This window comes from Ursus americanus, chromosome 25 (genome assembly GCF_024610735.1).
Source record: "Ursus americanus isolate L20-20 chromosome 25, mUrsAme1.1.p, whole genome shotgun sequence".
Lineage (NCBI taxonomy): Eukaryota > Metazoa > Chordata > Mammalia > Carnivora > Ursidae > Ursus > Ursus americanus.
In genome coordinates this window covers 37,208,601-37,230,510 of record NC_142151.1, presented here as the reverse complement: position 1 = coordinate 37,230,510, position 21,910 = coordinate 37,208,601, and the positions used below count along the sequence as shown (strand labels likewise).

The 21,910-nt window shown below is 39.5% G+C and overlaps 1 protein-coding gene across 1 annotated transcript in view; it reads left to right on the top strand.

Moving 5' to 3' along the window:
* Positions 1 to 412: 412 nt before the first annotated feature.
* DBX2 (developing brain homeobox 2) overlaps positions 413 to 21,910 on the top strand; it is a 35,251-nt gene continuing 13,753 nt past the window's right edge. The window contains exons 1-2 of the mRNA XM_045800828.2: positions 413 to 931; positions 14,099 to 14,194. Coding sequence (XP_045656784.2) covers positions 514 to 931; positions 14,099 to 14,194 — 514 coding nt within the window. The 5' untranslated portion in view covers positions 413 to 513. The remainder of the gene's footprint in view (positions 932 to 14,098; positions 14,195 to 21,910) is intronic.

Sequence of the window (21,910 nt, the reverse complement as noted above, 5' to 3'; positions counted from 1 at the left end):
GCAGAGCCAGGGGCCCGGCCGTGGGGAGGGGGCGAGCGCGCCCGGTTCTTGTGGCCTCCACGCCCACCTCCTCCCGCTATGCGTCCCCTCCCTTGGCCAAAGCTCAGACTCTCGGGGCCGCCCTTATTGTTGGCCGCGTCTGTCACTTTGTAGGCTGGGTGACATGAATGGATGGGCTAGACACACCTTCCAGCCTTCTAGAAAAAAAAAAAAAGTCCGGATCTGCATAGGGAGCGGGAGGGACTCCTCCGGCGCCCCCAGAGCCTACGCCGCGGGCCAGAGACACGCACAGCTTCCCCCTCCCACACTCACTCCTCCCATCCTTTAAAAAAACGCCCAACCCAAATAAATAATATCGTTCCAAGCCTGCCGGCGTCCTCGGTGCCCTCTCCTCCTTCCCGGGCTCAGCGCGCTCCAGTTCTGAGGGAGGCTGCGACCGGAGGCCGCGGCGCGGACCTGGTGCGGGACGCGGAGCGAGAGGCGGGCGCGCAGGCGGCGTGCGGAAGCCGCACTATGCTCCCCAGCGCCGTGGCGGCCCACGCCGGCGCGTACTGGGACGTGGTAGCGTCCTCCGCGCTCCTCAACTTCCCCACAGCGCCGGGCTTTGGCAACCTGGGCAAGAGTTTCCTGATCGAGAACTTGCTGCGGGCTGGGGGCGCCCCGCCGCACGGGCTGCAGCCACCCGCGCACCACGGCCCGGCGTCCGCTCTAGTTGCCGCCGCCGCCACGGCCGCCGGCGTGCAGGTCCGGCCCCTGCCCGCCAGCCCCGTTCCCCTCAAGCTGTGCCCTGCGACGGAGCAAGTCAGCCCCGGCGGCGCGCCGTACGGCACGCGGTGGGCTTTTCAAGTGCTCAGCCCCTCGGCGGACGGCGCCAGGCTGCCGGGCCGGACTCCGGCGGACCGAGACTGTAGCTTCCAGCCTTCAGCCCCAGGTGAGTTAGCTTTTCCCTCCCCACCCGCGCCCGGCGCCTCCTGCCCGGCGGGTCCGGGATCCAGGCGCTCGGAGGTGCGCCCTGCGCCAAGGAAGCCCCGGCCCCAGCGCGCAGGAATCCGCTCTGGCCTGGGACCTTCCTAGAGCGTCTCGAGCTTTAGTGGAGATGCCACTTCGGGAGTAAAGAGGGTACCACCACTAACTCTGACACCTCTCCTCCCCTATCCCACACCATTAGCTTCCTTTCGGTCTCTTTTCAACAAGTGGTAGGGCTACCTTGATTTTCAGGCCTTTCCGGAGAAACCCTGAATGCACCTCATTGGGTTAGCGGGAAAGGGCAGCCCCAGTCCCAAGATCCCCGGGCTCGCTGGACCAGTTTCACGGGGTTTCCCAAGTTGAGCGTTTTCTGCCCGCCGGCGCCTGTCCTGGAGGCTGCGCGACACCAGCTCCCTGGGAAGTTCTTGGCAAGGAGAAGTTCGCGAGGCCTTCTTTGGGGGGTTTTCCTTCTCAAAACGTTTCGATGGCCGGGGCGGTTCAAGAACGCTCGCAAAGATCTTTGGAAGGAGAGTTGCGCAAACTTTTGGCTTTCTCCATTCTTAACATTTTGGATCACTAAGGCCAAGGAAATCAAGGCCGACTTTTTCTTTGTGCTGAGCCGAAATAGCTGAATTGGCACCTGGAATAGGAAATTCACCCATAAATGGGATTTTACTTACCCAAAGAAAGACAGTTTTGGTTTGTTTTCATTTTCGGAGAAAACCTAAGTGTGTGATTGGGAAGAGGATGCGGACGGTTTAGTCAGCTATTAGCTAAAGCGTATGGAGAGGCAGCCGAAATGGTCAGTGGAAAAAAGGAAAAAGTCTCTTACAAACTCAGAAGCTGAGATCCAGTCGGATTAATTTTTTTTTCGCTGCGTCCTTAGACGATCTTAACTCATTCTTTTAATCCCGATGGGTTTGTCCAGAATGACTAATAGACGCTTTTTCAGCAGATTCCATTGTCACAGCAAACTGCCGGATCAAATTTATTGCTAATGGCTTTAAAGAATTTAACATGTTTAGAACCTGTCCTGGTCTTTCAGTTTGAAAAGGTTACTAACAGAATGGAACAAATATAATTATATGAGCACCGGTCTCATTCACATGGTGTAAAACCTAAACTCTAGAAAGCCTTTTTGTACCTTGGGAAAGGAACAAATACAGTTAAAGGCAGGGTTTATGCTCCTTGGAAATTTGGGCCACCCCGTTATTTCTGAAGTATTTGGAAAATTAGAAACCTATAAAGCAGGTTCACCTAGGAAGAGTTAGTAAATAATGTTGTGTCATGAAAAATAACATTTTTGAAAAGATTGGTGGTTTGCATAACTGTTAGTGGTTTGGCATTGTGTCCATAGAAGTTATTTTTCAGGATTTTTAAATCCTTAATGATCATGACTGGTTACTCAACCATTGAAAGTTACTTAATTTTCACCTTTGTAGATTTTATAGATTAGATTTAAATAAACCAAATGCAAATCAAATGCAGCTATTTCAATAACTGAAAAAGAATTTTGTGTATCTGTTTCATTAAAAATATTGCAATTATTGGGTAAAGGCTCTCCTAACTATATTTAAAAAATTTTTCAAGGATATATTCATTCTTGTACACTTATTAAAGTGTCAAAATGCAAAAATGATTTTTTGGAATAAGAGTACAAGACTTTATATTTCCCTTTTAAGTATTCTAATATATTTTAAGTATATATTTTCCCAATGTTTTACTCAGTCCTCACTGAAGATATGATATTCTCCTAGATTAATTTTCATTTGAACAAATAACCTTTTATTTAAAAAATAAAGGAGTGCATTTAATTTTTGAATCTAGAGAAGTATCTTAAGAAAATTAAAACTCTCTATATTTGTTCCTAAAAATATGCTGCTTAAAACCAGCATTTACGTTCATTTATCTTTGTAATTTGACACAGAATGTAGTTTTCTGAACATTGCCCTAGTTTTATTTAAGTGACAAATTCTTGTCCTACCAAATGTTGGGGGAATTCTTTTCTACTGTGTAGAATTATGAAGTTATAATGAGTACTGACAAGGTTACTATCACCTGAAAATTAGCTGACTGAAGACATAGTGATTGATGTTCTGTAGAGAATATAGAGGAGATAGAAGAGCTACTGTTTTTGGAAAGATAACAGTATTTCTTTATATTTCTTTCTGAAATGTCAGCAAACAACCGCTTCCGATCCTTTAGACACTTACTTTGGAGTGGATCACAAAATGTGATTTTTAATCATTTCAGCATATTGACTACCCGCTTTTTTTCCTAACCTTAACTCATTGAGTGTACTAATCCAAATGTCGAAGAGAAAACCCCAGAGTTCTTTTTATTGGTGCATTGCTGAAATACAGAACTATTTCACTAGGGGACTTATGCCATTGCATGCAATTTCTGCTTCATTGTTACCCATTTTTAATTATATCACATATTTCATTCGTTCAGCAAATGCTTGCTGACTCTCTCCCATGTGTCAGGCTCTATCCTAGGCCATTGGGATGGTCAGTGCGCAAAACGGATGACTGTCTGTGCTCCTGTGGAACTTACATTCCTTGTTCATACTGCGCTATGGCTTACCAAGCATTTTCATAATTGTTAGCTGCTTCAATCTTCCTAGTAGGCCAGTTTTTTTCCTACAGTGATTTACTTCACTTGCTCATTTTGGTTTTGTCAGAATGTTAACAGTGAGAATGTCTTTGGACTTGTGAAAGAGAAAAAATCACCCCCATCTTCGTATTCCTTATATTAGTCTTTCATTGAATATCAGCAACTAGTGATAACCAATTAACACGTATCATAATAAGAAGTCATGATTTTGTGTCTGAGCCCAGAAGGAAAGAAATTGGCCTTCCCGTTCACTAGCTGTGGGTCTTCAAGGTGGGGACAGTTAAGCAGTAACATGGATTTACAGGTAATAAATGAGAGGATAGCTCTCAGTGCTTCATCCCTGAAAGGTGGCAATTCTTTGAGTATTTCGAGTAGGAAAAAAAAACCACAACGTAGCTATATGTCTCAAGGGGTTTATATAGAGTAGTTTAAAAACTTTAAAAATCAAAGGGCATTCCTGAAGGCTCGAGAAGGGCACATTTAGTGCAATAGAAGGTCGTAAATAGTTCACCTCCAGGGCTGATTCTTTGGATCTGTTATAGTTTATTAGGGGAAACCAGGAGGTTTTGCAAGTAAATTAGAGTCATCAGAGATCCTTCCCCAAAAGTTCATTAATGTTATTATTTGGTGAATATTGTGCTAGATTAAAATATTCATGTTTTTGTATATTAAAGAGAGCCCTGAAATGTAAAAAGCTGAAAAATATAAATTTCTCTTGGTTATGTCACCAGTTTTATTCAAAAACAAGTGGAAATAGCCTTGTTTTTTAATGACATTCATTATTTTAAACACTTTAAAAAACGTTTGACATAAAGATAATTTCCAGAATGTAATTTATTATTAAATCTATTCCTTAAAAGGTATTAGAAAGCAAATGTTTCTTCTGGATAGGTGAGTCCTTTTTTTTTTTTTTTTTTTAAATAATTTTGTCAAGTAAGTTGTACTGTATACTACAGGAAAGGAAAATGAACCAGATCCATGGCATTTTTCTGGCCCCTTGTTAGGATTGCTTCTTACCATTAATACTTAATGTGCATTCTAGTTTTCTTGTCCACCTCCCAGTCCAGTTACTCTTTACCTGTTAATCCATGATTCTGGCCTAAATTAATTGCACTTACTTTTGTCTAGTCCAACTCGAAGACTTTGTGATCTAATTTATTAAGCCAGAGTTTGTCACTTATTTTTGCTACCACTGTGCTTTAGATTTATTCTGGCAAATTAAAATCATGGCATCTTGAATGTTGGTGATACTGACCCAGAACCAGGAAGGAGAATGGAGAATTCAGAGAAGGATAGGGATGGACCCCTTTCCAGTGCTTCCTTGCTCAGGCTATCACCTCAACCATCCTTTGGTGGAATTTGTAGATAATACTGAACCATATTCTTACTACATGTGCATTTTTTTTTGTATGTTCTTAACATGTCTTTGAATTTATATTGACATCTTAACAACTTTACACAGCTCTGAACAAACAGTTCTATGTTGCCCAAGTTAATGAACTCCTTTAGATTCATGGAGAATCTGTCTAATACACAGTCCCTTCCCTTCTAGAAGTGATTCAGTAAGCCATCCTTTTTACAGAATAACACATGAGCTGGAGCTACAGTGGGGTAGCAATTTATGTGCAATTGTCTCTGACTTTAGCACCTATCCCACTCCCAACCCCTACATGTGCTTCTCTACTCCACTTTAACAACAAGGAATCGCAATCTGTTAACATGTATTGAAGCTATTGAGGTCTCATAATAAAGCCGGAGTAAATCCAGCAGGCAAGTAGGAACATTTTAGAACTTTCCCCTGAACTCCAATTGACTTAAGAGATTTGAGGGTTATTTTAAGAGGCACAATGGTTTGAATGCCTGGAAAATTTCGTACACATTTATGCATAAGTAAACATAAGATTCAGAGAGTTCAGGGTTACGTGCAGGAAGCCAAAGAATGGCCTATGTTGTGGGCAATTTAAAAAGATTGTCGGCAGTGATTTTATCCACATTTATTTGCCATAGATGGGCTTCAGATATTGGAACCAAAGCTGTGAATTAGACTCCATTGTATCCCTCTTTGAGTGTGCCTCCTTCCTCCTGTTCTTGTGCCCACCAGAAAAAAAATTTCCTTTGCTGTAAGAAATCACTTTATGCTTAGGTTTGCTGCTGAATAATGATAGAAATGGGAGCAACATGAAAGGAAAGGAAGCAACACAGGTAATAGATGTGTTCATAAAATACTTCGAGATGCTTTGCTATGAAAGTTTTTACAGAAGTGGAATGTTCTTATCTTTAACATATTTAAACAAATGTGTCCTTAGGTGTGTGGGGGGTGGTGGTGAAATATTTCATTTACATCTTACTTAACCTGTTTTTCACCGTCCTATTTCTGTTGTTGATATTGTTTATAATTTAAAATACATCTTATTATATATATATATATTTTTTTTAAGATTTTACTTATTTGACAGAGAGAAAGAGAGAGAGAGAGAGCACGTGCACAAGCAGGGGGAGTGGGAGAGGGAAAAGCAGGCTCCCTGCTGAACAAGGAGCCCAATGCAGGACTGGATCTCAGGAGATCATGACCCCAGCCAAAGGCAGGTGCTCAACTGACTGAGCCACTCAGGCACCCCTTATTATATCTTTCAAGGGGACTTGATTTGTAGCTTTTTTTTTTTTTAAGATTTTATTTATTTATTTGACAGAGAGAGACAGCCAGGGAGAGAGGGAACACAAGCAGGGGGAGTGGGAGAGGAAGAAGCAGGCTCCCAGCTGAGGAGCCTGATGTGGGGCTGGATCCCAGAACGCCAGGATCACGCCCTGAGCCGAAGGCAGACGCTTAGCGACTGAGCCACCCAGGCGCCCCCGATGTGTAGCTCTTAATACAGGGTTTGTCTACTTAATCTTGGATTAACAGAGGCTCTAAATAAAGTTTTTTCCTAATTACAGTGATTTTTTTTTTTTTAATAGTGAAAAGGTACACAGTTTTTAAGCCAGTTAAATAAGTATGAGTTTTCATTCAAATACACCTGGAGTCTGTCAGGAATAAAAAGGCAAATTGGAAAAAGAAACAATATGATTTTTATCTAGGAATGCTTGTTAGGATCCTTATTTAAGACTTCATTAGATCATGCTTTTCTATTTTATACTCTCTTAGTAAGAAATTGGATTTTTGCCTTAATGTATAATATGCTTACCAGACCCTTGTATATTTTATTCCAAAATATTTTATTTTACTTTCAGTAATGTTTCCACTTTTAATGAAATCTCTCCCTTTTATTCTTTTTAGCCTCCAGTCAGTACTTGATTTGGCAATGCTGAATAATTTATCACTTTATATAAAGTTACCATAACTGATCCCATTTTTAATAGCATTATTCATTTTGTCAACCAGCTATTATTTGGGAATATTTCAGGGGCACATTTTTGTGAGTTATATGAATAGTAAACTGAAGGCACTAAAATTCTCTCTGAAGTCAGAGATCAAAAAAAGCCTCTAAAGTTTTTAGACTTTTGTTTCAGAACCAAAGCATCTGGGAAAAGGAAAGAAAAAAAATTCACATCTTTTTCTATATTACTGAACACTTAATTGCCTTATTGTTTATCAATATTCCAAAGAGGAACTAAGTTTTTCACTTTTGGGCACTTTGCATAACAGCCTTAATTTTATTCATTCAAAGTGGCTGTCAGAAATAGAATATATATACATTTTTACCAGTCCTCTTGAGAGGACTTAAAATTTCTTGTTCTTTAAAATGTTAAATCTCTGACAATCTTTAAAATTAAAATATGTGGGGGCATATTTTATGGGTGCCCCAGCTGGGTGGCTCAGTTGGTTAAGTGTCTGACTCTTGATTTTGGTTCAGATCATGAGCTCAGGGATGTGAGATAGAGCCTTGCATCAGGCTTCATGCTGAGTGTGGAGCCTGCCTAGGATTCTCTCTCTCTCTCTCTCTCTTCCTCTGCGAGTCCCACCTTGTTCTCAAATGCACACGTGTGCTCTCTCTACTCTCAAAAAAAAAAAAAAAAAAATTAGACTATGTAAAGGAGGTAGGTTATTCTTTGGGAAGATTTTTGTGCAGTAAAAGAGAATAAAAACCATGACTGCTGGCATATTTCTTAAAGAGACTGTCCTAGGGCTGGATTGAGTTTAGGTTTTGGATCTGAAACCAAAAGATAGTCCTATTTAAAGCAGGAAAAGAGTCACTTCTGTTTGTTTACATATTTCCTATGGGTGCTTTTGCATTACAAATTGAATAGTTGCAGCAGAGATCTATGGCCTGCAAAGCCTAAAGTATTTTTTATAGTAAAAGTTTGCCATCTATTCCTCCAGAGCAAAAATGGCAAATTGGGTAAATGTAAAAATGCAGTTTTCTGAGCTGGTTTTAGCCACATTTCTATAATTTTAAAACTTACATTCAAGTCTAAGGTCTTCATATGATTGATTATATAATCATAATCAATTCATAGAAACTCCTTGAGTCTCCACTTCCTCATTTCAAAATAAGAACAGAGATTAGAGTCAGCATTTGACTTTTAAACACATACTGCCAAAGCCCACTGATAACATACAGGGAAAGATGTGAAAGACTCCTTCCCACCATTCCACTACAAGCAAAATATTGAAGAAAGGGGTATTGCTGTATAAAAAGCCATCTCAAAGCTTAGAAGCTTAAAGGAATAATTTATTATTTTCTCTCACAGCCCCATGGATTGACTGGGCTCCACTGGGTGGTTCTCACTTGGAATCTCATTACAGTTAGATGGCAGCCAGGGCTGTGGTCTTCTGAAGGCCCGTCTGGGTTGGATGTCCAAAATGGCTGCACACATGGCTGACTCTTGATTGGGTACTCAACTAGAGCTAGTCCAGCAGTCGGCACTTGCACTTTCCAAGTGTCTTGAGCTTCTAATAGCATGATGCTTGGGTTATGAAAGGGAGGGTTCTAAGAGCAAACACTCCAAGAACCCCAGACAGTGGCTGCAAGACTTCTTGGGGCCTAGGTGTGGAAGTTCCAGAATGTCCTTTCTTCCATATCCTTTGGTCAAACTACGCAGCAAGACCATCCCAAATACAAGGCAAGGGGAAATCAAGACCCTACCTCTCAATGGAAGGAGCGCTGAATAATTTGCAGCCATTTAAAATCTGCCACAGGGAGAAATCAGGGTAACCATTATCAGATACAATTCTTGCCAGGGCTGTCTCCTGCTGGAGTAGACCAGTGCAAGAATTAGTCACACAGAGTTGTATAGCTCCAAGCTCAAGGAGCCTTCATTAAGGCTTTTAGAATTTGACAGCTACAAATGCTGTTCTGTTACACTATTCTCTCCTGTGACATCGACTTTATAATTAAAAGAGCAATGGGTTTCCTCAAATTTAGCTCATTTTTTCCGAGCTGCTATGGAGATACCTTGAAGGGAGAGGCAGCAGATGTAGTGATTATATTTAATGATTGCCATGAACTGGGGCCCCACAGCTTGAGAAGAAGCCAGACCCTACCCACTTGCTGGTGAGGTGAGGCTAGAGAAGATGCTAGTGGCAGTGTTCAAACAAAGGGTTATCGTCACGTCTTCTTATGTTCTTACTGCTGTGCGATCTTTCCACGTAGCCCCACTTTGCTCTGCCACATCGCACCCAGCACTGCCAGGTGAATTTTTCTAAATTAGAGCTTCGTCATATTACCAAGCTACTTGGGGAAACCTTATTTGTCCCCTTTTGACAATCAAATCAAATAAAAATACTCTGTTCTTCAATACCTTCATTCCATCAGCAACATTTAGCTCCTCCAACCACATTCCTTAGCGTTCAGTCTTTGGGCCTTGTGCCGGCAGTAGGGCTGGTGTTCTTAACCTGCCCTCCATGTCCCTCCTCGCCTTCCTTCCTTTTGTTCATGCCATCTTTTCTTGTTGGAATGTCTTCTTCCTCATCCTTCGCCATTCCAAATACCTTCCAAATTAAGGTGTGGATTAAGATGTTGTTCGTGATGAAAGCCTTCTTTGACAAAGCCTTCTTAACAATAATCTTTTCTTTTTACTTACTTCTCTATTTCAGTGGAAGTCTTAACCATGCTGCTTTTTTTAATACGCTGTCTCACAGTTGATCTCAAATTACATAATAATGGCCGAGTAAAAGCTAACATTTATTGAGTGCCTGCTGTGTCAGACATTGTTTTGTGTTCTTTTCAGTGTTTCCATCCTGGCGATGCATTGTAATGACCTGTGCAGCTTTTGAAACAATGCTGTGCTGAGGAGCCCACCCCTAGCCAGTGTGATTTAACCCCATTGGTGTATGGCCTGGGCATCTTTATCTTTGAAAAGTACTCCAGATAATTCTAGCGTGTATTCAAGGTTGAGAACCAATGGTTAGGAAAATGCACCATATGAATTTTTTCAAATCTCATCTCTTTCTTGGGGAATGCCTCAGATTTTACAGAACAAAATTAGCTTTGGAGAACAGAAGAATTTGCATTTCATTTGTTTGACCAGAAGATATCAATCTGTAAGTGAAGAAACACTAAGAAGAAATTCTTCTAGGGAAGGAAGCTGTCCTTTTTCATCTTTGTGATCCCAGTACACAGTACACTGTGTGGCACTTGATAGAGATGCAATAAATATTATTTGCACAGAATTAAAAGGATAGAATCAAACAAGTAGACACTACACTTGATTTATCTTCTCATGAGCTGTACCAGAACATTAAGACCTTTGTTTTCCTGTGTCTGAAATACTCATTGAGGAAAAAAATGTGGACTTCTGTTGTTTTCTGATGAGCAGGAAGATAAAGGATGAATTTACTTAACTTGCTTTCCCTTGTGACTGAAGGCAAATTTGCATGTGAATCACATAAATGAATTCCTTCCAGGTTGTGTGATAAAACAAATCACACATCATTAGGTAAGTGTGATGTCTTAGGTCTTATTACGCAGGGCGTCTGGTTGCCCTTCTTTGGAGTCTCATTTTTGGGTACGCTCTATTCCAATTGTGTATTATTTTCAGGTCAGAAGTTTAGATTTCTTTATTCCTGGTGCCCACGTGCCAGGCACTTGAAGAAGGCCATTTAAAACCATTTTTAAAAAATTATTTAATTCTTTGTTATTTCCTGGAGGTATATTTTGACCCTTTGGTTGCCCTTAGTAGGGCATCTTGGAACCTTCTCTCATTTCTCCTCATCCTTAAAAAGTGCTGCCAATTGGCATTGCATTGCAGTGGACTCTTGAAATTTATTTGAAGGTTTTATTAGTGGTCTTTAGTATTCTTTCTTTGAAATGTCAACTCAAGTCACTTAGTACCACAGTTTTGCACTGACAATAAAAAGAATGTGGTTTCACCCCTTTTAAACACCCATTGTTCTGCTCCATCAGCAGAAGAAGGGTGAAAATAACAACAGAAAACCCATTTAAAAATTATTGCTTGCTTTCTAAACAACAGAATTTTGGAAATAATTTCTCTGTAGTCAGGCTTGTAACCATCCTTGGCTATGAGATGCTTGTTTCACAGAACCATCTAGCTAAGTTTAAAAAGAAATCGGGCCAGTTCACCATTATGTTGGCTCTAAGTTCCCACCTTAATTAAATATTCAAAAGAGCTAATAGTTTGATTCTGTGGCTTCAGTTAAGTCAGAACATCTGATTAAGAAGTGAAAAGTTCATGAGGTTTTCTGTGAATAAGTGATTTTAGTCATTTGGATTCACAGTTCAGTTCCAAGAATTTTAAGTGATTTGTTTGTGACTTGTAACAGATTCCCACAGAAACTGGAGGCTAGATTTGTTGGTGGGATACAAAACTTGGAGTATCCTGAAATGTGCTAACAGAACCTAACATCGTGCTGTAGCATGTGACAGTGTGCATTTATTCCCCGCGTAGGAAAGGCCATTTGTTTTTCTCAAAGAAAATTTGGGAGATGTGTCCGTTTTCTGGGTTCCAGCTCATATGAATAATTAGCAGTCTCGGTGCGTGAAATCCTTATCCCTCCTGGCTAATTACTAAATATTATGCTAAAATATTTATGTTTCTCTTGTCCTTTTTTAAAAAATTTGCTGAAAAGAGTCCTCATCACATTCCAGATGCATACCCATTCGAGGCTGAATGCTAATGAATGAATGAGATAGCATGTGTTGAATTCATAGCCAGTGCAGTGCCCGGTGTATAGTAAGCACTCCTTAAATATTATTGTCATCAATATTGTTCAGTGAGCCCATGACGAATTATTCCCAATATGATCAGGGATAAAGTGACTGCATCTCGATTGCATTGATGGACTTTGAAATACGTTATCATCTGGGATGAAGTTTTCTTGTTTTCTGCCTTTTTCAGAGCATCTTCAGAGTAGTTCTTAATGGCTTGCGAAAGGTTTATCAGGTCTGACAACTTGTTACTTTGTTTTTATCACAACTGAGGTTCCTTTTTTGCTCATTACTTTAAAAAGCATGTGGTTTACAAAAATTTAAAAGTGTAATATATATTTTTAAATGCGTTTCATTGTTTATTTTATTTTTCTTTGTTTTGTATTTTATTGTTTTAAATGGTTATTTCCTCGTACTGTTCGACACCCCTGCAATCACATGCTCAGCTGGGTTAGCATTTGACTTATGTCAAAGTAGGCACATGTTAAAAAAAAAAATGGAGCACTTAATTGGAATTTCACAGCAATTTTCACATAAGCCAGCTTAAACAAGGTGTATTTATGTGTGGAAATCAGGAATCAACTAATCTGTGTAAATATATGTATGTCAAAGAGATGATTTAAAATGGCGAAGAAATTCTGCACAATAGAACCCGAAGCCTGGTCATGTAACATGTTTTACAAGAGTTTATTACTGTAGGTAATATGTCATTTTGATTTCAACTTTACTCTATGAAGATAATATATAGTAATATAACAAACTATTCAGTGAAAACTTTCTATGGTTAAACTTAACACTAAGATCATATATCTCAAAACTTCATTTTTCACAAATGAATTTAATTGATCACTTGTCTCAAATGAACCACTCATTTTTTTTTCATCTTTTATCTTTCTGTTTTTAGGGCCATAGGGTTAGACTGAGAAACATTTTGGCTAGAAGAGTAAAATTTGTTATTTGTACATATTTTGCATTGTTATTGTAATACTATCACTAGTATACTTATTTTCTACACTTTATATTATAAAGTAAAAATATTTCTTTTATGTGTGTTTTTCCAGCTATCGTGATAAACGTTTCATTGTATGTATGTAAGCGCAGCATTGCATTTTGTGCCAAACAGCACAATAGCCATAACTTAATTACCTCTAGAGAGTTTATTTTGGAGGTGAAATAAGTTAGCAGAAATGCTTGAGAGTAAACATAATGTGACAACTTTTATACATAAAAATAGATATTTATTTTTCAAAGTACTTCATATAGTACGAGAATAATGGAAAACGTAACTCTGCCTAAATAATGCCATTTTCTTGTAATATAAGATGTTAAATTAAAATGAATGATTTATCATTGATGGTTTTATAGTCCATATTGGAATAACAGGATAGCAATGAAATTTTATAAAAGTTTTATAGGCTGCGTGGGTGGCTCATTCGGTGGAGCGTGCAATGCTCGATCTCAGGGTCAGGAGTTCAAGCCCCACATTGGACGTGGAGCCTACTTAAAAAAAATTTTTTTTGAAGTTTTATAGTACTTTTGAATGCCAAAATGGATTTCCTTTTCATACTTTGCTTAGTGGCTATATTTTCAAAATATCACTTTTTAAAATATTTTATTTTTAAGTAATCTCTATACCCAATGTGGGGCTCAAACTTACAAGCCCAAGATCAGGAGTTGTACGCTCCACTGACTGAGCCATCTGTGTATGCCTCAAAATATCATTAAGACAAATATTTTATTATTTGAAGATTTGGATATTAAAAAACATTAATATTGGCAACTTTCCATTATATTATGATTTATGGTTAATTTGCAATTTGAAGGCATTGAGAACCTAAATTCTTATTGGGCAATACACTTATTTTTGATATATCCTTCAAAAATATTGGCAAAAATAAACACATGCTTATCAATTGGTTAAAATAACAGTCTGAAATTACTGTGTTCTTGAAAAATGTATGTATACATATCAAAATAATACTAGATATGATTTAGATAAGAAAAACGTTGCTATTGAATATGTAGAGAGAGTAATAAAAATATTTATTTTCAAGTGGACAGTGGAGATAAAGGACATTTCATCACCACAGATCATTCTCTTGGACAGTGTTGCTCTGGGATATTTTAAATAAAGGAATACATGCGATGTATGTTTATGACCACACAGAAAATTAAGTTTGGTTTTGATCCACTGAGTTCAACATATCTTCCAAATCTTGATTAAACTATCTGGCAATCTCCTTGACAGATAAAGGCTACTTTAGAATGACTTCGATTTCAGTAAAGGTTTTGACTAGCTAAGTAAAGTCTCAGAAAATGAAGTGTTTTTCTCAGTGACTTTCGGGAAACTGGAATTTTGAATATTGTCTAAAAGAAATGGCTCATCAATGAGATCAATGCTTTCTCCACAGCGTCTTCCAAACCTTTTTTCCTGAGCGCCCCGCCATTCTACTCAGCATGCTGTGGTGGGTCCTGTCGGCGCCCTGCATCCCCCACTGCTTTTGCAAGTAAGTTTTTATGCTTCATCAGCAATGCCTCAGTTATTCTGTAAACCAAAGCAGCAGGATTTAATGTGCTCTGGAAAACTAATTGGTAATGCAATGGGAAGGAGCTAAATCCTCACTAAAAAATCACAGCGATCCTATTCAGGAGGTTTCCAGAGATTTATCAGACCTCAGCACACTGAGCAATTGTGAGCAGTTTCTAATGGCATTGAAACCCAGGGCTGACACACCAAGGAAAGCGACTTGTTTTCCATTTGATATAAAAGATCTCAGAGGGACCAGTTTGGCTCTTTCTGAAACGTGTAGCAATACTCATTTAGAGAAGAAAAAAGAAAGGAAGGAAGGCTAAGAAATTGTGCTGTGTAAAATTTCCTTTCAGCTTAAGATGTGACACGAAAGTCACTGGGTGTCCATGGAAAATAATTAAAATTGTCCAGGTTGTAAAAGGAGACAAATACCTCCTCTTTATGATCTTGAAGAAAACCAACCAGAGTTGTAGGAAATATTTTCAAGAGAACTTGTCCTTGAACATTACAAAATGTAAACCGTGTCCAGGGGTGAAGTGAGAACGACAACTTTGGAAAACTTTCAAGCGTGCGTGCACACACACACACACGTACCCAAAGAAAACATGTCGAACTAAGAAGAAATTAAGTTCATCTTGATCTCGAGATTTCTAGGTCAAATAAGGATTTGTAGGCAGAGAATCTGAGTTTATGAAAAAGAAGTCCAGAAAGGGGGTGCATTTATTTCCGCTGCCCAAGAGAAAGCATTTATTCAGGTTAACCCCTCTGTCAGGTGAAAAGTGAAATCGGCGTTGAGTCAGGCTGAAGGACAGAGCTCTATCAGGGTTGAATTCAGGTCCCTGCTGCCTCTCTATTCATGTGTTTTATGAACGTTACAGGAGAGCAGTTGCTCAACAGACTGACTCCTGACAAGTGAGGCAGCAAATGCTGGCCGTTTAATGAGCTGCGGGCCTCTGAGCGTCTCTTTAGGGGGCCGATACTTTCCCACAGAGCACTTTACATGGCCTGGACCCAGCCACAATGGGTGACAGACCCGTGACCAATTGTCACTTTCACTTGACTCATCCACACGCGACCTCACCACGATTTTTCACTGTGCAGATGAACTTTCGGAGCCATTTCACATGGAAAAGCCTCGGGCAAGGGTCAGTTGCCCTTTTGTATGGTCATAAAGCAAGGCTCTGTGTGTCCATCTTTTCTCCTGTCTCACATTCCGAGTGAATTTCTGGACACCATTTAAAGCACTTGACTGAAAAATAAAGCAGTGAATGAAACTGACTTTTATAGACTCATTCCAGCTCATCTTCCCATATAACCCTGTCCACCTGAAAAGGGATTTAGTGGATGAGCTGAGTGTATACAGGACTTGCTGAATACATAGGCCCATTATCAACTCTGGGGATTGTTTATTAACCAGGACCGATACACCACTATTTTGGAAGTGACCTATTAATTGTCCATTTAACTAGAATGTATTGATTCAAACAGAAAAATAGAAACCATGACTAAACCCTTTACTCGCTCCTTCAAGGTGGTCTCCTATGAGGGCAATTGAAAAGTGTTGTGCAAATTAAGGACACATTTGTCACCATAGATTAGAGTATCAGGAAAAGGCTGCTGGAGGGGAGACTTAAGTCCCAGATAGCTGATACTACGGCAGAGTGGCGTCTCTGGAATTAAATCTTTGGGGTTGCATCCCCAGGATAGAGATTGAAAGAGATCCCACACCTAGTTTCTGTTCCTCAACCTTGAAAGAATACTGGACTTCCATTTTAGAGAACCTCTGGCAGTGGAGGTCAGGTAAGTGGAAACGGACAGAAAATCCCATGCAACAGGCGGACATTCATGTATATGTGCGTCTGTATGTTTACTCATTTTATAGCAGTGCTTTTGTAAGAGTCTCTAAGCCCTAAAAGTACACTAATACCTGGGACAGTTTGATCAATAGAGCACATAAAAGGAATTCTAGGGCGCCTGGGTGGCACAGCGGTTAAGCGTCTGTCTTTGGCTCAGGGCATGATCCCAGCGTTATGGGATCGAGCCCTACATCAGGCTCCTCCACTATGAGCCTGCTTCTTCCTCTCCCACTCCCCCTGCTTGTGTTCCCTCTCTCACTGGCTGTCTCTCTGTCGAATAAATAAATAAAATCTTTTTTTTAAAAAAAAAAGGGAATTCTAAAGACATTTCCTAGAGAACTTCATCTTTTCAGTTGCTTTAAAAATTTAAGCAAGACTCATTTTCCTCCATTTGCCTCTCAGTTCTTCCCACTTTATGCCTTTGGCATAACCACTGTAAATTGTGATGTCTCTCCCTAGAGGCTTATAAAGTCCCATGTTTATGTTTTTTTTATTTAATGAAACATACAAGGGGTAAATCAGAGCAGCTCCAGTCAAGCATAGAGAACACTGTGCTTGGTTTGTCTCCATTTCTGGCATTTTAAAACACTTTAGAGATGCCGCAAGTGTTTTTAATAAACTTTGGTGTCTCATTAGTTATAAATCTGAAATGAATTTTTAATTTTTTTGTTTGTAATGGTCATCGTATTAGCAGCAAATAATAATGAAATGGTGGATTTATGCTGTCAATAAGGAATTTTACATAAATAACCATGATACCAAGGAACGTTAATAAGGCCTGCATCTGCACAGTACTCTTTTTTATTTAAGGTATTTACTAGGTTTTCTTTTTTTTCTTCTTTCTTTAATAATAAGAACAGTTTTTATGCCCAAGCATTAAAATTTTTTTTCCATCGCACAGAAGAAGGAAAATGAACTGTCCAAGTAATCTTGTATTAAATTTCAGCCAAAATGTGCTGACATGTGTGGAAGCCAAAACCAAGGTTTATACTAAACATTTTAATAAGCAATGAAATCTGTGGTCCTCATCATTGTTTCACAATATTGAGTTCCCTCTTTTCAAAGCATAGGATCAGATCAACAAGTTCATAACTAGCAAGTAAAATATCATTTTGACTCTTTTAACATGATTCACTTGTATAAAATTTATTTCATTTTTCTTGTTAACCTTTTAGATTTATGATTAACTTGTTGCAATGTGGAAACAATCATTCTTCCAGTGCCCTTCTCACATATAATAAATGGTTTAATAGGCTCTTTAAGCACAACCTTGACAGTGGGGGGAAAATTAAAAGGCAGTGGTAAAAGTTCTCCCCTCCCCCAAAGCAGTGGAAGGAAAATCTTTGATATTACATCCATAAAGTTCTTTTTAAAATCACACATTTCTCAGCTAAGATGAAATGGAAAGTTGTGGAAATCATCTGTAGAATGACCTTAAAAAAAAAACAAACACAACAACAACCTGAAGAGGTACAGAAGTCTTAATTATGTAGAATGGCTAATTGAATTAATCAGATAATTATTTCATTTTGTCTTTGAGTACCCAACTTGAATGTGATCTTTCAAAACTTTCATGCATTGAAAGATAAAGTTTAAATTTGGAGCAACGTTGTGAAAATATGAGCACGGAAATATCTTCTGGGACAAACTGCTCTGCATTTTCCTTGGGAGATGAACTTATATTCTACATCTTATGATCATGTTACTCTGGCTAAAACTTGGAAGAACATAATGTACTCTCCAAATTTGGATTGAGGATTTTATTGAAGGCAGCAGGGAAGGGCTATTACTTTTATCGTTGAGAATGTAAGTTGGTCCGGTGAGTATCGCTATCAAAGATGGGCAACGCTCTGATTAGTATTCTTGCCACCTGACCTGGCTGTGTTCCCTTTCGCTGTTCTCAGCTGGAGTGCTGCGTGCCCTAAGAAAACCGACAAGACCTACGGCAGTCCTTCTGTAAGGATTTATCGTTAGCACTCTAAGATCTTCAGAGGGCTGGAGCATTTTGTGCTAATAGAGAAAGAAGCATGATTATTTTGTTGAAAACATAATCAGGTTTGTGCAGTAGGTTGAATATAGGTTTTGACTTCTCAATAGTGAAGGGAGGGGTGTTCCAGAGATAAATGACACTCAGTCAACCAGGAAGAATGTGTAAAGGAATCAGAGATTCAAAGACAATAGATTTTCCAAGTTGATGGCTCTATTCAACAGTTCTGCAGAGGCAGTGAACATATTTCAGTAACTTTCCAGGAAAGGAGCTCCCTTTCTCTACAAATGTGTTCATAAGTAGTGGAGGCTGGGGGATGGGAAGCAGAGCTACTTAGTGATATAGGGTGCTTGTTCCTGATCTTGTCTACATCCCTCGCCTGAACATAATGTGCATCTAATGGGGCAGCTGATAAAGTCCTGATTTGAGATTCCCCATAACAAGTGCACAAATACAGAATAGAGGAGGGAGAGAATTGGCTGAACAGAGCAAAGAAGAAAAGGGTTGTGCTCTTAGCTCAGTATGTTTCTACAGAATGATATGGGATGTTGGGTTAGGCTTTTAGAAATACAGTACCCAGAAAAAGGGAGATAATAGTCCTCCTAGCCTCTGTAATGGTCAGACAGTCTACACCTGTTCAGTTCTGGAGCCCCACTTTAAAAGGCACAGTGAGCACATTTGCATATAAAAACCAGGTCAGGAAGTAGTCAGGAACTAAAACGGTGAAGGATCTCTATGCCTGGTCTTGAATTTTTTAAAGTGATTAAGTATGTTTGGCCTGGAGAAGAGAAATAATATGGAGAACCTGAGCGTTATCTTCAGATTAGATCTACTGCATTCAGTATAGGTGTAAAAGATATAATTGGAGCCAACAAGTGGAGTTTAATGGAAATTGAATTTGGGCTTAATATTAGGGAAAGATTTTTAGCAAACAGTATGGTTATAATATATGATAATGAAGTGTATTATAACATTCTCAAATACTAGATTATATAGAGAATGGAAAGTAGACTTCTAGTTTAAATGGGGCAAGCCAGGGAAGTTCAATATCTTCTCTCTCCACACCTCAGATCCACAGGAATTATATAAAATAAACACATACACAAACACATGCTATGTCCTCACACGTGAAAATATGAAGGATTCCATTAGTTTATCTTATGTTCTGTTTCTCTGTTGCTCCCCACTTCTCCTCCCCAACAGTGTCATTTGTACACGCACACCTCCAGTTGGACTGCCCTTCACCAGCCCCATTACACACAGGGGTTTCCTGGAGGATGGTGCATGGGGCCATCTCAGGACCCAGGGAATCATGCCTTTGAAACTTTTTTTATCCTCGGTCACTCTGCCACTTTAATATGACTCTTCCCACCTCCTGACCTCTTTGTCTGCCCACTTAGAACTTTGACAGTCTTTGGTATAATTATAAAGAGCATTGATTGGCCTCACTCTTCTTTGATAATGTGACCTCAAGGGCACAACTTCACTTTTTGGAGGCTTAGTTTTTTCCTATGGAAAATGGAGGTGATAGTTCCTCCCTTTGGGGATTGTTGTAAAGATGACATGACATGCTGCATGTAGTGGCCACATACGGTAACACGTGTTGAGCCCCATATATATGGAAGCCATGGTACAAAGTCGTCGTTGTCATCATCATCATCATCATCATCATCGTCATCATAATACTCCCAAGTTGGTAGAGCCTGTAGCACCTTGAATGGGTGGCCCTGGCTTTTAAAGCCTCTTTTCTACATGTCTTAAATTCTGTATCTGTTTGTTTTTATTTTTTACATTACTCATTTATTTTTTGTCACCTAGAAGTTTCTGTGCAAGTCAGACGTTTGTCATGAGTTTAAGCATAGTCAGAGGTGTTTGTTGCTTATAACTTCGTAGTAGTTTCTGAGAGAATTTTGAGTCACCAACAAGTTCTTGAAGTCCATATCTTTGTTTTGCAGGTGTAAATGTGAACACATATTAGATTTAGAAGGTATGGAAGTGGTGTAGGTTCCTCAGCGTGCTTTTTAAAAAATATATATTTATTTGAGAGAGAGAGAGGGAGAGAGAGGGAGAGAGAGCACATGAGCAGAGAAAGTAGCAGAGGGAGAGCGAGAGAATTCTCAAGCAGACTCCCTCTCGAGCCCTAGAGCCCGACGTGTGTCTCAATCCCAGGACCCTGAGATCACAACCTGAGCCAAAAATCAGGTCAGAAGACGCTTAATGGACTGAGCCACCCAGGTGCCCCTTCAGTGTGGCTTATGGTTAGATCCAGAGATAAAAGACTGTGGGGAGAGATGGAAAGGAGCATTAAAGTACAAGTAGCATCTTGTAATATCCTTCTCTTAGGAACCTTAGAAAAACTAGCATGATCTGTGTATTAAGAGCAGTGCTAAGAGGAACTGGGTAACTAGCAAAGAAAAGAATAATATCATAGTCTTTATCTTTGCCATATTCTTTTGCTTGTCATTAGTCATATCCGTGTTCATTTTCAGGCACTGAAATCTGAGGGCCAGACCCAGGAGTTAACCCTTTGACCATCATAACCATTCCAGGTCTCTCTTTCAGAGATTGAGGTCTGCTTTGGGTCCACGATTTTCAATATGTTAGTATTTACCACGTTGGTGAGACTAATTTGTTTGTAGCTTCCCTTGATGGGAACCTTCTTTCTCCTTACTTAAAAGTAGCTCCATAGGAAAACCTGTGAGTGTCTATTAAAAGTTTTAGGGATCTTTAAAAGTGTTACCCCATTGTTTTACTTGAACTTGTAGGTCTTGGTGAAGAAGGGGCTAAGATGAGTAGAATCATGCTCCCTACTTATAAAGTCTCTACTTAGAAAAAACATGTGTAGATTTTTTTAAATGAGGTTTGTAGATTCATAAATTTGCTGTGCATTTCTACATCGATATAAAAAGTTTTATTAACGGAAAACACTGGCCTTTCGGCCATGCTGTGTTGGTCAGGTCCTCCTCAAAAGGCTTTCCTCTAGGGCAAGTTATGACCTGAACTGGTTTCAGTCACCCCCTGGCCTTAATGTACCTTTTCAGTTCTTGCCACTCATACCCAGCAATCTGGAAATACCAAGCTGTGTGATTCCAGGCCCACCGTGTTCTGCCCACGTCCTCACTCCACTCATAGGCCTGCACATGTTAACCCCTCTGCTCTGCCTGCCTTTGTCTAGATTGCCCGTAAGAGAAATTGCTATTCTAGCTTTTCTTCTCTCTCAGGACTTACTCTGCTGGCCTCCAAGACTAAGTGGCTTCTTATCTGGTTCTGAAATACTTTCTCTGCCGTGGTCTGCAGTTATTTATCTCACTGTGATGTGGCTGGCTGTATACTTCTCGAACCTCTCCTTATCAACTGTGAGCACCTGAAAGGTGGATTGGCACCATCTTCAGTTACTCAGCTACACCTCAGTCACTCCACCAGATTATTCCCCAAAAGGTTGCTACCATGTTTGCTTGCGTTTCTTAGAAAGTAGGACCAGACTTTAAAATACAGAATAGAGATGAATTATTTGTCCACAACTTTATAGTAGGCTATTTTATGTTTATTTTTGCCTATTCTCTTTTCTCTGCATTTTTACTTAGTTGTAAACATAGTATGTGTCTTATTTATCATACTCAGTTCAGCGTATTTTCTCTGCTGCTGCCGGGTCTTCATAGTTCTCGTCTTTAATGGTCCTTTAAAATTTCACCAAGGGGATATAGCATCATGTCCTTACACATTTCTTTACCTTTGGGTATTTAGGTTTCTTTTTAATTTTTAATTTTTAATACATATGGCTATACTAATGATAGACTATATACAGTTATGAATGAAAAATGCTGGAATCAAAATATGAAGTAATAGGGCA